The sequence below is a fragment of the Dipteris shenzhenensis genome, chromosome 3 (genome assembly GCF_047967505.1).
Source record: "Dipteris shenzhenensis isolate YYH24624 ecotype China chromosome 3, Dip_SZ_1.0, whole genome shotgun sequence".
Classification (NCBI taxonomy): Eukaryota; Viridiplantae; Streptophyta; class Polypodiopsida; order Gleicheniales; family Dipteridaceae; genus Dipteris; species Dipteris shenzhenensis.
In genome coordinates this window covers 39,996,785-40,013,485 of record NC_141598.1, presented here as the reverse complement: position 1 = coordinate 40,013,485, position 16,701 = coordinate 39,996,785, and the positions used below count along the sequence as shown (strand labels likewise).

At 48.9% G+C, this 16,701-nt stretch overlaps 1 protein-coding gene across 1 annotated transcript in view; it reads left to right on the top strand.

Annotated features, from left to right (window-relative positions):
• Positions 1 to 16,701, top strand: part of LOC147903798 (sodium/calcium exchanger NCL1-like) — a 110,141-nt gene that overhangs the window by 50,352 nt on the left and 43,088 nt on the right. Inside the window, exons 3-4 of the mRNA XM_087372295.1 lie at positions 5,661 to 6,401; positions 6,685 to 6,789. Of these exons, the coding sequence (XP_087228421.1) occupies positions 5,661 to 6,401; positions 6,685 to 6,789 (846 nt within the window). The remainder of the gene's footprint in view (positions 1 to 5,660; positions 6,402 to 6,684; positions 6,790 to 16,701) is intronic.

Below are 16,701 nucleotides of genomic sequence, written 5' to 3'. Positions count from 1 at the left end.
GTTAGGGTCAGAGACAATGACCCTAACACGAGGCACCCCGTCTGCACTGACTACCTCTGTCGAGGAAGAAGGCATGCCAGGAAGAGAGGGGATCTCAGTGACCACTCCGAATGTGGCTCCGATAGTGGCAAGCAGTCAATGGTAGACCTGAGGAAGACCAGGAAATCTAATGAACAATGATGTGACCTGCCTGTCCTCCTCGACCGGATCGAAGCCCAAGGTGTAGGGTAAAAGAAAGATCCTCCTCGAACCCAAAACCAGGGGATTAGCTTTGAGAGCAAGGGTTGTGGACTCGTGGGAGTCGAAAACCACTTGGAAGAATCCACGTCCCAAAAGTCGAATATCCCTAAGGTGTGGGGCAAGGTCTCCTGGTAACGCCGCCAGCATCCAATCTCTAGCCTGTGATCTAGAAGGGTGTGACCCAAAGATGCGGGCGAAAAGTGATGTGGAGCCCTCTAATTCCACATCTTTCTTGAGCTGCTGCAACTCATCTTCTGAAAAAATGATGGTTCTCGCGGCCGGTGGAGGTGGACGGAGATTGGCTGAATGGGGATCCATTCGCCAATCGATGTGAAAAGGCCGATTCCAACACTAAAAAAGCTCTGTCCGTGAAACTACCGCCCAGGACGCCCTGAACGCGGGCGCAGGAAGGAGAAAGAGAGGGTAGGAGAGAGGGGAAGGGAAGGAGAGGATAGACTGAAGGGGGAGACGGAGGTAGGCTGAGGGGGAGGCGTGGGGAGCTGAGTTAGGAAGGAAGGGGGCGGGGAGGGAGAGGGAGAAGGTTTTTTTTATTAAAAAAAATAAACTCTCCTTTTTTTTTTTTTTGGGGGGGGGGGATAGGAGGGAGGGAAAGGGAGGGCGGGGGAGAGGAAGGAGGGGGAGGGGGAGAGGAAAGGAGGGCGGATTAGGAGGGAGGGAAAGGGAGGGCGGGGGAGAGGAAAGGATGGGGGAGGGGGAGAGCAGCGGGGGGGGAGAGGGAGGGCGAGGGAGGGGGGCGGGGGCCGGGGGGGCTGGCGGGGGAGAGGGAGGGTGGAGGAGAAGGGGGCAGTGGGGGGGGGGAGAGGGATGACGGGGGAGGGGGCGGGGGAGGAGAAGGGGGGCGGGGGGGCTGACGGGTGGGGGAGAGGTAGGGGCAGCAAGGAGGGAAAGGTAGGGGGCAGCGGGGGGGAGAGAGGGAGGGCGGGGAGGAGGAAGGGGAGAGGGAGGGTGAGGGAGGAGGGAGAGGGGGCTGGCGAGAGGGGAGGGAGAGGAGGAGCAGTGAAGGGGGGAGAGGGGGGGCAGTGAGGGAGAGGGAGAGGGAGAGGGGGCTGGCTGAGAGAGGGAGAGGGGGGGCAGTAGCTCACGGGGAGGAGCAGCAGCTCATGCTACTTCGCACATGAGAGTAGGTTTTGATATGATGCCTTAGCAAAATTAAAGGGTGATACCACTATCTTTCACTCATGGTTACACAAATATGACATTGACTACCCGATCAAAGATGTGCCAGACTTTTTGTACATGAGGTCACTCAACTTATACCTAGAGTCATGAGGCTCGCTATGGGACAAGGTCCCTAACAAGAGCAGGTCACAGACTTCTTCAAAGGAGGAGAAGTGAATTGGGGGCACCCGGATTGCAATTTTGATTTTGAATATGTAGGTCAGCAAGAGGTTGGATACAAGGCATGCGAGAACCCACCTCATCCATGGCACCATCATCGTTGTATCTCAATGTCAATGTCGCCCATGAGTACACCTCTCAATGAGGGGTTGCAGATGCCAATAGCAAATCTTGGATACATTCGAGAGACACGAGACTCTCAGTGGAGAGGTCGTTGCACCCACAGGGACTCCCCATGGGGTTCCAGAGACACCAAAAGTCCTAGTGGGGCCCTTGTGCACCCACACAAGAAGCTCAAGCAATTGTGGATTGACACATGACACATGACACATGATATGTCAGGAAGAACTCACGACACATGGAAATTTTCCTTGTTTTTCCTAGATTCATCATTTGCCTATTAGAGGTGGATGCCTAGACACCTCTAGTTCCAATTTTGGGTCTCATAGGCTTTTTTGGCCTGCAAGCGTTTATGAACCTTTCTTTCTTTATTTTCTCTCTTTCTTTGTCCTTTCTTTTTTATCTTCAATCTTCAAAATTCTATCTTTGTAAGATTGGATATATTCAAGTCTTATAAAGGTATGCATTGATAAAATCCTAAAGGGAATGCAGCTTTCTTTGGTTCTTTATATATTACTTCAAATGTGTTCCATTAGCTCCATAGGCAGGATATAGCATCACACAAATTGTGGCAACAATGCTTGTGCTGTGATGTAGAGCTTTTGTGAGCATCCCAGATGTACTATAAAGTATGCAATTCCTTAATATTCAACAAATCGAGCATGACATAGTGAGTGATAGTTGTCACCCTCATCTAATTGATAAGTGAACTTTTACAAACTTAATTTTACAGCAAGGGGGGTTGCTTTACAAGGGCATGCAAGTGTGCATATGACACCATTGAGCTAGTTCTTATGCCACCTCATACCCTATCATGGAAAAGAAAGGATGCATCCATACAACTTGCTGCAAAGGGTATTGTGCTTTATCCCCTTGGATATGTTCGAGAGACACCAAAACTTTTAGTGGGGCTCTAGTGCGCCCTTTGCTTCAGCTCTTTGTGGCTTGTATGAGTTTCTTTCCATTTGCCGTACTTTGTCCCATAGGCCCGTGAGGCCTCCTGCGGACTTTAGTACATCTTTCGTTCTTTCTTTTCTTGTTGCATCCACACGAGGAGATCAAGCTATTGAGGATTGACACATGACACATGATATGGCAGGAAGAACTTCTCAACATATGGATTTTTTTCTTTTTTTCCTAGATTCATGAGCTGCCTATTAGAGGTGGATGTCTAGACATCTCTAGTTCCCCCAACTAGGGTGTACCCTCGTGATGTTTTCAGTTTTTTTGTCTCATTGACTTTTTCGACCTTTGGTAAATGTTTATAAACCTTTCCTGCTTCCTTCTCTCTCTTCAAAGGGGACCACCCGAGATGAGGGTCACTCTTAACATAGCTCAACGGGTTCAAAGATCAAGGAGACCACACCCCCCTCCACCACCACAGCATGAGACAGCCAGATAGACACAGATCCGAGACATTTTCACCGCTCATAGACAAGCCACCACAATGCCGGGTTTCAGATTCTAAGTTCCAGCTCCAGCTCTCAGCTTGCTCCAGATAGCACATGATATGATATGTTTTGTACTTGATTTTGCTTGAGCTACCGAGCTCTCTTTATTTCAGCATAGTACTCAGCAAGGGCCTTAGCACGCTCTTTGCTCCAGCCCTTTGTGGCTTGTATGAGTTTTTCCCTTTTGGTGTACTTTGCACTTGGTCCCATAGGCCCGCGAGGCCTCCCGTGGACGTTAATCTCTCTCTCTCTCCGTACCCGTTAGAAGCAGCTAACTAACCCTAACCCTCTCCATTCGTACCTCTCCCTTCGTACCTCTCCATTCGTCAGTACCTCTCCATTCGTACCTCTCCCTCTATACCCGTTAGAAGCAGCTAACTAACCCTAACCCCGAGTTGGGCTAAACCCCCAACCCAACCCGGGATTAGGTTAAGCTAGGGGGTTCAAACAGACAGCCAACTATGGACTACTGGCCTACCCTCTCCTCCAAGTCCCCCTCAACTCCCTCAACTCCTTCAACATCCATCAAGACTCGGTACTCTACAGTTGCAGCCATGACACCCTCTCCATATGCATGGAATTACCAACAAGAAGGCTCAAAGCGACCCATCCTTGGGCAACAGGATCAGATCTTTTATCTGCAGCAGGCAATGAGAGAGCTACGATTGGAACTGGCAGAACTAAAGGCTCGACTTCACATTCTAGAAGGGCCTGGTAAGCAGGCAGTAATTGATGAGGCTGTAAAATCTTGTAAGGATTCCCCCCCTACCCCGCAGCTAGTCTCTACAGTCAAAGATCTTGTTCACACTGAAGTACAAGCTGCTAAGAAGGAAGTGATTGTGGAAGTGGACACCAAAGCATGTAAGTCAGATATTCAAGCAGAGATTAAAGAACACGAAGCTAGATGTGGTAATGCGCTGAAGATTAGAATAGGGGGACTCTCAGAAGATTGGTACAAAGAGGAGGACACATATAGTGAAATCTTGACAAAGATCAAAGCAAGCTTGCCCAACATTGAATGGGTGGATGGTGATGAATAGGATGATGACGACTCCAAGCCAGCTTCTATTTTGCACTATAAAGGTCATGCTACCCTAACACTGAAGTCAAAAGATATGCAGATTAAGCTTCTTCGACAATCTTACAAGTTGAAGGGCACCAAAGTATGGATAGCAGAGGAGCTTATACAAGCTCAACTTAAGATTAAGGAAACTGAATTAGCTAAAGTCAGGGCTGCCAGAAAGGATGGAAAATGGGCAGTTTACCATGAAGGCGTAGCACTAATCAGAGAGTTCAAATCAAAACCAAAAGACTCTCAGTCTTAAACTAATGTATGGCTATTTACTCTTCCAGACTATCATGTAGGTATTCTAAATAATGGGGGTGGCTTTTTGCACTCCTTGGGAGCTGCCATGTGCCCTCCCTAAAGCAGATGTACTAGAGGGTTTCTTGCTGTCCCATAGACCTTTTGGTCTCCAGTGGACGTTAATAGACTTTCTTTCTTTCTCTCTTTTTTTTTTTTTTGTTATCTTCACTTTCCAAAATTCTCAATTTGTAAGGTTGGATATATAAAAGTCTTATAAAGGTACACATTTATAAAATCCTAAAGGGAATGCAACATTCTTCGGTGCTTTAGATCTTTCTTTAAATGTATTCCATTATACTATCACACAAATTGCTGCAACAATGCTATATTAAAGTCTTATAAAGGTACACATTTCTAAAATCCCAAAGGAAATGCAACATTCTTCGGTGCTTTAGATCTTTCTTTAAATGTGTTCCATGAGCTCCATGTGCAGGGTCTACTATCACACAAATTGCTGCAACAATGCTTGTGTTGTGATATAAAGCCTTTGTGAGCATCCCAGATGCACTATAAAGATTGGTGAGTATGACATTCCTTAATATTCAGCAGATCAAGTATGACATGGTGAGTCATAGGTATCACCCTCATCAGCCTGGAGAGAACTTTTTACAAACTTAATCCTACAGCAAGAGGAGGTGCTTCAAAAGGGCATGCAGGTGTGCATATAACATTATTGAGCTAGTTCTTATGCCACCTCATACCCTACCATGGAAAAGAAAGGATGTCCTCCAGATCACTTGCTCCAAAGTGTGTTGTGCTTTATGCAACAACAGCCATGACATGTTGTCGTCACATTGCATTTGATCCCCTCTGATAACATGATTGCAATGAATCTCTGAAGGGTAATTTCAGATATGTGCCTCCATGGAAATCCTTGCATGGAGGAGAGGATGGTTTCTTATGGGACTGGGAATGCTCAATGGTTGATTCCTTTGCACTTGAGTTTTAGTTCAAGATGAAATACTAGCTTTGTTATTATATGGTCTGCAGAAGTTGGGGAGCAAACTTTTTCACTTGTTTTCGCATTTCAGACTTCACAATTTTATAATCTTCATGATGCACTTTTTTATTTTCTAATTTGTGTTTCATAGAAAAACATCATAACTTTGAAAGATAATGTGCAGATCTATAGATGTCTTTGGATGCTATTATCGGTTTCTCATTTATTGAAAATCCAGGAACATGAACAAAAGCAGGAAAGACAGAGGGGCCTGTGCCTTTTCTTTCCTTACTTGGAGATAAGATTGTATAAGGCAAACCAAGGCAGTTGGAAGGGCGGAAATATCAAAGAGGGCATGTGGTTTAGATCTAACTTGACTCTGAAGCTATCTTGCATAAAGCTTGGAACAGCACAGGGCTTTCAGCGACTGTTGAAAAGCATTTTTTCACGAGGATGGTGTCAGTCTGTGTCTCAAAGACTTTCAAATTTTTGCATTCTCCTTGGTTATTTGTTTTTCTTGCACTCTGCGGCATTGTCTTTGAAGGGAGATCCAGCATTGGCAGAAGAGATACCAAGACCCTCTATGACTTTGGATCTTTTCAATATGGAAGTAGCTGACAACAGACTTAATGGCTTCACCAATGAGGTGCCAAACCACCCTCCAGTACTAGCAGTACCAAGAACTGGTGATTCTCATACAGCCATGGCTGTAGATACATGGAGCTCCCCAATCCTAGATTTGGTTCCGTCAGAGAATATGGTGATCGTCACTATTTCTGAAAATGTAGCTATATGCAAAGAAAGCTATGGAATTTTCCCATGCTCCAACACTCTCACAGGAAATCTGTTCCTAATGTTTGTTTACGGCTACCTTCTTCTGATGGCAGCCAAGCTAATCTCAGAGGGAAGTGAGCTTCTACTTGAGGTATGGAAGATTGAACTCTGAATCAAAGTTTGTAAATTTGATGTCGTTAGTGATTTCTTGGTCTTTGCATGGATAAGAATGGTAATGGTGTGCACAGTTTCTCTCTATGACCTTCAGTCTTGCATCACATTACAAGTTATTTGCTGATTTCTGTCATCAGCCTTCACATAGTGCCAGTAATTGAAAGCATCTCAAGCAAAGATAACAGGATATCGGGTGTGGCACGTCTCTTCTAGTAGAAGCAATTGAAGAAATGTCTTTGATTTTATAGTATTTTTTACAGGTGTTGAACCCAGGTCTGATAGGTGGGCTTCTTCTTCCAATACTTGGAGCTCTTCCAGATGCAGCCCTCATATTTGCATCAGGGTCTGGTAGCACTATAGAAGAGGTCTCCTAATGCACACCACCTTTGTTCAGAGGAGTACATTTAATTCTTTGTCTGCCTAATATGTTGGTTATAATTGTATAAAATGCATCTCGGATTACTTCCAGTAAAGATTTTTGAACAAGGAGGAGGATTTCCTCTTTGTATGTATGACTGGTGGGCCATATCTAAAAGCTTTGGTGAATTTTCTGGTCTTGCCTGAAAGTTAGGTGCTACATTTCCCTTGTTTGGTTGCTGCACCTGACTTCAAATAAATGAGATCCTAGATATGGTGAGCGGCGAGCTCGTACTTTAACTAAACTGTGTCCCAAGGATCATGTGGAAAGCAACAATGCTTCACAGAGAAAGGGCAACAGCAAAGATGGCATACTATTTTTCTACTCTTATTCTGAGAGTTCCTGGATCTCTATTGCAGCTGATGACATTTCCTCTTTGCCTTTAACTCTACAACAATTTTCTTGATTGTAAACTTTTATATCTGTGTGTGCCATGTAGCATCTAGCTTTTAGGCATTGAATTCAAGCTTCAGCCAGACTTTGTGACACTTAGACTTAGCTTTGTCCTTTTTGCTTGTGTACCAACCCGGGACATTTCCCATGCAAAGGGAGTGTAATGAAGGGGAAAAAGGGACTAATGTAGGAGTACTCTAGTGATAGCTAGGGGGGATTGGTGAGGGGACTATATAAGTCCAAATCCACCACTCATGTACTCACCTTTTGATGTGACATCTTATCTTATCCTACTGTCCTCTTTCCTCCTCATATGCTCCTCCACACTCTCTCCCTCTGCCCCCTTACTCCCATCTCTTCCTCTCTCTCTCTCTACAAAGATACAAAGCTATGAAGCTATCTAAAAGGAGTTTTGGAACACCACAACAGGGTACATGGACTAGCACACAAGCTAGCTCAACAAGTACTAGCTACAATAGCAAGTCTATATTATTTTCTTTCACTGGATGTAAAAAGATCACTATTTGTTGATAGAGATCACCAATCCCATAGATCCTGAAGGGGAAGACTTTAATACAATCATATCATACCATATCTCCTACTCCCTCTCTCTCCTACCCCTTTCCTTTTTCTCTCTTCCCTCTTTCTCCTTCCTCTCTCTTCCCTTCTACTAGTTCTACACCCTTCTCTAAATCTGCCCCGAACCCTTTTCTACATTGGTATAAGAGGCACACTTTTGGCACTTTGGCTTCCTTTCTCTCCCCCTTTCACAATTCATCTTGAATGTCATAGTGACCAAACATAGATAAAGGCAGGCCTTCCTTGGCGTAGCTAAAGGAGAGGTCCAATAGCAAATGAGTGTTGTCGTGTAGCTATGGTTCACCAACGTCAAACGCAGAGAAACTATGCCCTATGTCATTTAGATTCGATCCACAGCGTCCTCCGTCATTCTCTCTCTCTCTCTCTCTCTCTCTCTCTCTCTCTCATATTGAATCAAAAGCAAATAATGCAAACTGTGGGGAGAAAAGAATGGACCTAGATGTGTGGTGTCTTATTTTTCTCTCTCTTAAGCCATCCCTACATAGAGGGAATACATGACAACATAATTGCCATCACTTCACAATTGCAATGTCCTCACAATTGTCATGGTCCCTTGTGATGCACACACTGCAAAAACAAGAAAGCTTTCTCGTTTTAAGTGAAAGGTGGTTGTTTGAGAAGCCTCATATGCTGTGCAAACCGTGTGTTTCTTTGATGGTCTCACAATCCTGTATGTTTCTCCTTTGCAATTCGTCCACTTTCACTTCATGGAACACTCTATGCACTAAACTGTTGTCGAGCCTTTGTTTATATATGTTGATTGCACCCCTGTAGAGAGGTTACCCACAAGCTATATTACAGCATCATGGGCATTCTGCAACTTTTCTTAGGGCATATTAATTGGTTTCTATAAGAACTTAATTAACAACACCACATTTATCATGTTCCCCCTTGCCATGGCTAGACCCAAAGAAATTCCACACCATGTTTAGCCGGATAGGATTTAATCCTTGGGACAAAGGGTTCAAAGCTACTAATGATGGAGCATCGTGCAAAAGATGTGTCGTGGGATTGAAATTAGCGTGTCCACGTCCACGTCCACGCCTACTTGCAGTTGTTGCTCGATGTGCATTTACGTCTACCTATCACACAACTAGATATGGGATGGCTGTGTGATACCTCATTGCTTTGTGATTCTAATAGCTTGCACTTCCATCCCAATTTTTGATCTGTTCTAGTAGCTATTGCTCTACGTGCGAAGTTGGAATGCCTTGTCCCTTTTGCCTCGTCACCATCGATGTACCACCACTTATCCCAGTATTTAAATTGTACTTCTCGAACAAGGATTTCTTGCAACCATTCCATTGAACTTTATCCTGGCTACTGGCGACGACTTTGGCATAAAGTATGTATGTGCGTGATCTTAAGTGGGAGCGTTGACGACTCATTTCCGCTCTCACCAAGCCCGCCGTTCTCCCCATTCTTGTCGCATCAATGGTACCTAAAATTTTAGATTAATCCTAACTAGTTAGTTTAGGTCACCTATAATTAGTCTTTGGGTTAAGCTAGCTTGGGTTAGCTGTTAGGAAATGGAGTTAATTTGAGTGACTTTTAGTGTGTTCTAGAGTAGTACTGTACTACTTTATATCCTAGAGTGCCATGTGTCACAATGAGACTTGTCCCATATACATTTAACACTTAGAGTGTGTGTGCCTATCCTATAAAGGCATTGTACTTTCATTGTCATTTTATCAAGCCTCATGCCTTTCTTGATCATGTAAGTACTTTGCTTGGTTGTATATTTCTTTCTCGCATTATTTCATTTCCATTATGCTCTCCTAGTCTTGCTTTTCCTTTCCATTCCATTCCATGTCTTGCATCTTCATATGGTATCAGAGCTAGACTATCTTCCAAGAGGTTGAGGTAAGAGATTGAGGACATTGAAGCCTCTCTCCCTCATTCCCCTTGGAGGAATGGCTTCTCCAATTTTATCTAGAGCTCTCTTCTCCACGCCATGATCTGTTACCTCTCTTCTCCTTTCTTCAGCTACATCTTTCTATGACCTGCGGACGATGTGATGCTTCTATCCGGATCTAGAAGCAGAACACAGCTTTCTGTCTTCAGCAAAGTTGTAGAGGACCTTGAGTACTACAAATTTCGTTTTTACATAATTGCAATCTGAGTTTTCTATGAAAAGTTATAGCCCTTGCAAGAAGTGACGAAATTTGTTTCTGCGTGCGAATTTTGTTCTAGAGCTCAATGATTTGACAGCCCAAGCATGATGCAGCGAGCTCAACGTGGAGCTGTCCATCCTCTTCATCGTTGACCTCTGCCCTAGCTTGCCATTTGCTCCTTCTGCCTGACATTCTCTTGGAGCTGGTGCCCACAAGCTGGTGCCCGTATTCAGCCCACCATTTCCTCCTCTCCTACATCTCCATTGTGCCCGTCAATTTTTTTCCCTTTTGCCCGCCATTTCTCCCATTTCTTCTCCAACCCTCAATTTCTCCCTCAGCTCGCTTGTGCCCTTGATTCTATCCATCACTCTTCTCTCTCCTAGTTGCCAACTTTATGGGTTCGCTTTCCACCAACTCTCTCCTTGTGGAAAAATTCAAGGGGGATGGATTTCCCTCATGGCAAACAAAAGTGCAACTTCTCATCATGAAGGAGAATGTTTGGGATGCCATCGAAGATGATGAAGCACTTGAGGCATCAACGGAGCTTCAAACACGAAAGATTTGGAAGCAACACAATTCGAGGGCCATCGCAATCATCGGGCTTTGCTTAGATGATTTATTGATTCATCACATCGACTTCAAGTCCACAAGGCAAAGGAGATTTGGGCACGCCTTAAGAATATACTTGGTAATAAGATCACCAACTCCAAGGTATTTCTGAAAATGCAATTTTATAAGTTGAAAATGGAAGAGTCTGATACTTTGAGTGTGCATATAGCAAAAATTCAATCTTTAGTTCAACAACTCTTCAATTTGAAGTGTTGCCCGGATGACGAGGACAAAATGGCTGTCCTGATGACAAGTATGGAAGGGATTTCTCGCTTTGAGAATGCCCTTAAAGTACCTCCGCTCACCTCACCCCCTCTCCACTCACCTCACGTCACCCCATCTCCACTCCACCCACCTCACCCTGCCTCCCTCCGCTCCACTCACCTCACCTCACCCCGCCTCGCACCGCTCCGCTCTGCCCACCTCACCTCACCCCCCCGCCTCGCTCCGCTCCGCTCACCTCACCTCCCCCTCTCTTTCTCCTCCTTTTTCCCCCGCTTCCCCATTTCTCTCCCCTTCCTTTTCCTTCCCCTTCCCCACCTCGGGAGTTCGCAGTTAGTCAAGCGATATGGCGGCTACGTGCCCGGAATCGGTGGCCCAGACAGACCCCCCCCCTCCATCAGCCTATCACGTCACATTGACAGAGCACCAGGTCTCCTTGGTGAAGCAGGCCGCCACGGACTTCTCCCAGACATCAATTTATGGGAGGGTCATTGGCTACTCCCCTTCACGAGCAGACATCAGGGACTGGTTGCAGTCCACCCTCTACCTCGAGGACAGTCACATTGAGGAGGTTGCACTCATGGGACGTGGCATTTTCTGGCTTAAGCTCTCCTCAGCACAGGCTGCGAGCGACATGGTCAGGCGATCCCCTACTTCTGTGTGTGGGAAGATCATCCTCATGGTCCCTTGGTACAGGGGATTCAGTGTAGCGGACTTCGATGCCCGCTTTCGTATTCCTCGACACCCAGTTACCCTTATCTTCCCAGGTCTCGCAACCGAGCTTCGCCCGATCATCAAGGACTTGGGGGCGCACTTTGGTTGGCCTATGCAGGACACCTACATTGATGTGGCGGTAGCCCAAGGGGTGCCACGTGTCAAAGTGGCAGTCCTTGATCCACAGAGCATCCCCTCGGAGTTCGAGATAGAGACAGACACAGGTGGTGACATAGCGCATTCTGGTCACTGGTCGCTCAAACCAGTGTCTGAGATGCCACGGCTTCGGGCACCAGGCTCGCTCATGTCCTCGCTTCACTGGTACAGAACCTCAGAAGACCCTCGTTCAGGCAACTCAGGATACTCCGCTCCAGTCAGCGACATCCCCTCCTGAAGGGGAAGGCTGGACGGAAGTCAAACGAAAACGGAAGGGCAACAAAGCAGGCCCCAAAAAACCTTCCCAGCCACAGCAAGAGCCCCCTCAGATGATCCCTACTCATCAGCAGCCCGGTAAGGGGAAGGAGAAGGGAAAGGAGAAGGTCAGCCAGCCTCCCCCTCATCCCTCATCCCGCCCTCCCCCCCCTCCCCCCTCCTCCTCGATTCTCCGACCCCCACCCCCTCCAGGATCCCCCCCCGCACCAGTGGTTTCCGCACCACTCTCTTCCTCGAGCATGATACAGAAGGAATCCCCCCCTCCACCTGCGCCACCTGCAGCCCCGAAGCCAGCACAGACCTCACCCTCGTCTATCCCTCCGGGCCCGACGGCGGGGATAGGCCCTTCCCCACAGGTGGCCCGCACCCCTCCCTCCGGTTCAAACTCCTCATCTTCATCCCCAAGCCCAAGGGCTGCTCCTAGAGCTCTTCCATTGGAGTTTTACCGAGCAGGTCCTTGGGACTACTTGGATGCAGCGGGTATTGGCTCCTTTCCCGCATGCCTAGACATCAGCATCTTTTTCCTCCGCAAGGGGGCGTAGGGTAAGGTGTCCATTTTGGCTCCGCACGATGGTCCTAGCTATTCCTTCACTATCTCCAGTGAAGGGAATGAGCAATGGACGAATGAAAATGTTTGGGAGACGATACGAGACCAGACCCAGGAGCAGGTGCAGGACTGGATTGGTAGCAGAGCAGCGGAGCTTCTTCAGCAGCAGTGGCAGGAGGGTGATGTTCGTCTGCATTGGCACCACAGCGCCAAACGTTTCCGACTCGTGGTCATTATTAGACCACTGCTGGAGTGGGCCTACGCGGAAGGGCTTCGCCCCTGGAGGACTTCAGAGGATGCGGGCTTCTACAGCATTTCCTTGGCAGAGGCGTCGAGCTGGTTAGAGAGAGCTTACCATCACGGGACGAAGGGCCTTTCCCCTCTGCTGAAGGTTTTAGAGGATGGGTCCGATGATCCGACCTCTCCTTCGAAACCTTCACAGAAGCGCCTTCGTCTCCACACAGGACATCCTCCGACCACTTCGACTTCGACCGCAAGCAGACAGCTGTTTGTGGCCCACCTTCCCTCCTCATGAGTTTACGCATTATCTCTTGGAACGTTAACAGGTTCCACTCATCAGGCACCTGTGGCCCCAGGAAGATGGTGCTCAGACAGGAGCTCCAGCCAGCTTTAGTGGGAAAGGTAGATGTGCTCCTACTACAGGAACACAAGCTTTCGGCTTCACAGACCAGTATTTGTGGGAAGGTCCTCTCAGGACGCTCCCACACCTACTGGGAACCTTTGATTGGCGAGCAGGGGAGAAGCGGGGGTGTCTGTACCTCCATCGACGCTTCTCTAGTTCAGCATGTGTTTGGTTTTGGCACTTTGATCCCAGGACGTGCGCTTTGGGTGGGCCTACATATTGAGGGATCCCACATCGGCATCCTCAATATCTACGCCCCGACTGATCTTAGACGTAGATCCGTTTTTTGGAGATCCTTGACAGACCTGTTGCCAGAGATGGGGACTCTTGGATTGTAGGAGGGGACTTCAACAACCTTGAGACCTTAGAGGATCAGCAGGGAAGGGGCCCAGAGTTCCTCGGTATAGCTCAGGCAGAGCAGGCAGATTGGGACTCCTTCCTCTTTGCAGTGGGAGGTCGGGACAGTTGGAGGGAGCCTTTCTTTCGCAGATGGCGTGGGAGTCTGGACTTCTCTTGGGGTTACAGGAGGGAGGGAGGCAGACTCCTGGAGCAGTTGGACCGTTTCTATCTTAGTGATTGGCGCTTGGCAGAGGAGGAGAGTCAGGAGTGGTTCCAGGGACGACACTTTCAGACCATGTCCCAGTATCCTAGTCCTGGACTCGGCCTCTCAGTCCTCACCTCCACGTTCTTGCCGGATCCCAAATTCCATCTACACCAGAGCAGCAGTTCACAGCAGGATAGTGGACCTTTGGGAGCAGGAGTGGGACCCTACCAGGGATATGGCAGCATAGGTAGCTCAGGCACTTGCTGAGTCTAGCCGCATTTGCCAATAGGAGGCGATCCAGGTCCAGACAGCGGTGTTGGGCGCGGGAGAGGGGTCTCAGACGTGATCTCGCCTCGATTCAGAGGATGCAGCAGTCTTCTCCAGGCTCTGAGGAGCTCAGACAGCAGGAGGTTCGGGCCCGCCGAGCCATGCTAGAGGAGATCACCCAGCGTCGCTCCGAGTTTTCATTTCATGCTTCCAAGTCCTTCTGGGCTAGGAAAGGCGACAGGATGTGCAGAGAGTTCTTTAGGACTCATGGACAGAGGTCAGCAGGGGAACAGCTCCGTTCTCTTAGGGCACAGGATGGTAGTGTCAGGACAGATCCAGATGAGGTCCGGGACTTGGCGACAGACTTCTACAGATCATTATTCCAGCAGGAGCCCCCAGACCCTCGTGGCCGCATTTGCAGGGAGGAGGTGTGTAGATCTACACCGAGACTCGTGCAGCCCAGCATGAGCAACACCCTTCTCACACCTTTCATTGTTGCGGAGATGCAGGATGCGGTGAGTGCTATTGATGGGCAGAAATGCCCAGGTGAGGATGGCCTCTCTAGAGCTTTCTTCACCACCTTTTGGGAGCAGATCCACCGGCCCTTGCTCGCAGCCTTCCAGCACGTCTTCTCCAGTGGGCAGATGCCAGAGAGCCTTGCGACAGGCCTGATTTGCCTCATTCCCAAAGGGGGGGACCGCCAGGAGATCAGACAGGGGCGCCCAATCACCCTCCTCCCGACCGCCTACAAAATCCTCGCCAAGATGATCATCAGTTATCCGCCCCCTGCTACACGACTTGATTCATGACACCCAGACTGGTTTTGTCCAAGATCACAGCATCTTGGACAACATCTTCACTTTCTCAGAGGCGACGGAATGGACCCAGCACAGTGGCCAGCACCTTGCCATACTCCTTCTCGACTTTGAGAAGGCGTAGGACAGGGTAGACTGGTCCTTTTTGGAAGGTACACTCGCTCGGTTCGGTTTCCCGGACGAGTGGATCAGAGGTATTGCTAGCCTTTACAGATCGGCCTCCAGTCGGGTTATCATTAGCGGCAGGATGGGGGAGAGATTCACACTCGAGCGCTTGGTGCATCAGGGCTGTCCATTAGCGCCTTACCTCTTCCTATTTTTTGCGGTGGCCATGACACACTTCCTTCGAGCTCGTACCACTGTCTTCGCGGGATGCGTCTCCCTATTCGAGAGTATGCCAAGCTGCTGGACTCCAAGTATGCAGACGACACAGCCTTATATGTGCAGGATGATGTCGAGTCACTGGAGCGAGTGAGACTGTCCCTAGAGATTTTTTGCCTTGCGGCTTGGGCGAAAATCAACTGGCATAAGTCAGTTGGTTTTCTTACGGATCCGGGAGCCAGCTCACAGTGGGGTATTTTCCTGGGGTTTCGCTGGATCCCTAGAGGATAGACGACACGTTACTTGGGATTCCAGGTAGGCCTGGACATCACACCGGCTCAGCAGTTCTTGTCGGTCCTAGCCTCCATACGACGGAAGCTTGCTTTCTGGAGCACGGCTCGGCTTTCCTTGGCAGGCAGGGCCCTTGTGGTCAACCAGGTCCTTCTTGCCACTGCTTGGTATGTGGCCTCTTGCTGGTGTTTCTTGAGGTCTTGTGTAGCCCAGCTGAGGAGACTGGTGCGGAACTTCCTATGGTCTGGTTCAGACGGTTCCGGCACCACCAGAGCTAGGGTCGCCTGGCAGACGGTCATTCTCCCCCAGGCAGAGGGCGGCCTCGGCATCATAGATCCAGAGCTGCAGAGTCAGGCACTTCTTGGCAAGCTAGTCATCCGCGGTCTGGCCCCAGGAGGATAGACGTGGAAGCTCTTGCTACAGCATGGTCTCAGTGGGTGTACTCCCTAGAGAGGGGGTGTTTGGAAGCCTTCTATCCGATGGATCTTCACTTCAGCTCCTTTGACTCAGCCCCGTTCCCCCTTCCTCCGTAGCCTTATTTCGGTCTGGAGGAAGTTGCGACACAGCCTTTCCCAGGTTCCCCCTAGCTGCCGAGAGGAGACAGACAGATAGCCCTTGATCTAGAGCAGCTAGGTGACAGATGATACAGGTCGTCAGCTTGGAGAGAGATCCCATATCCCTTGGGCGCTCTGGGCGTGTGGGCCCGCGCGCTCGTTCCGGGTTTGGAGGGATGTCTACAATCAGATGAGCCCAGGCGAGCTGGCAGCAGTAGTAGGTATGGCACGTGGGATCCAGGCTCGGCGAGCGGAGATTGATGCTACCATCCCTGCATGTTGGAGGATTCCCGTAGGCACCGGACAGCTCTTCCCGGGAGATGAGAGGTGGCTAGGACAGTTCACTCCACGAGGCATCCCTTTGGTGGTGGCAGGCCTCTTCTCGGACTCTTCGGTACACTTCTTCTCCATCACTGATGACAGTCGCCTACAGAGTAGAGAGGCCGTGATCGACCCCCAGCTTCCCTGGCAGCGCCTTCGCATTGTAGGGCTGCAAGGGAAGACTTGGCATGTAGACCCCCTGATTATGCAGGACCAGGATTGGAGACTCTGGATATGGGAGGGCCGTTCCTTGTCAGAGGTGGAGTGGGACCCAGGGGAGTGGCGTTGGCCACCATCAGAGACCTCAGAGAATCCTACCCCCTTCTTTTCTTACAGTGCACGCACGGGTCGGCGTGCTCTTGGGGCTCTCCAGCGTGGGCTACCCACACAGGCACATAGGTGGTATGCCCAGGGGATATCCTTGGTCTTTCTTCACACTTTCTGGAAGACTCTTTGGGCTAGCTGGCGTCCG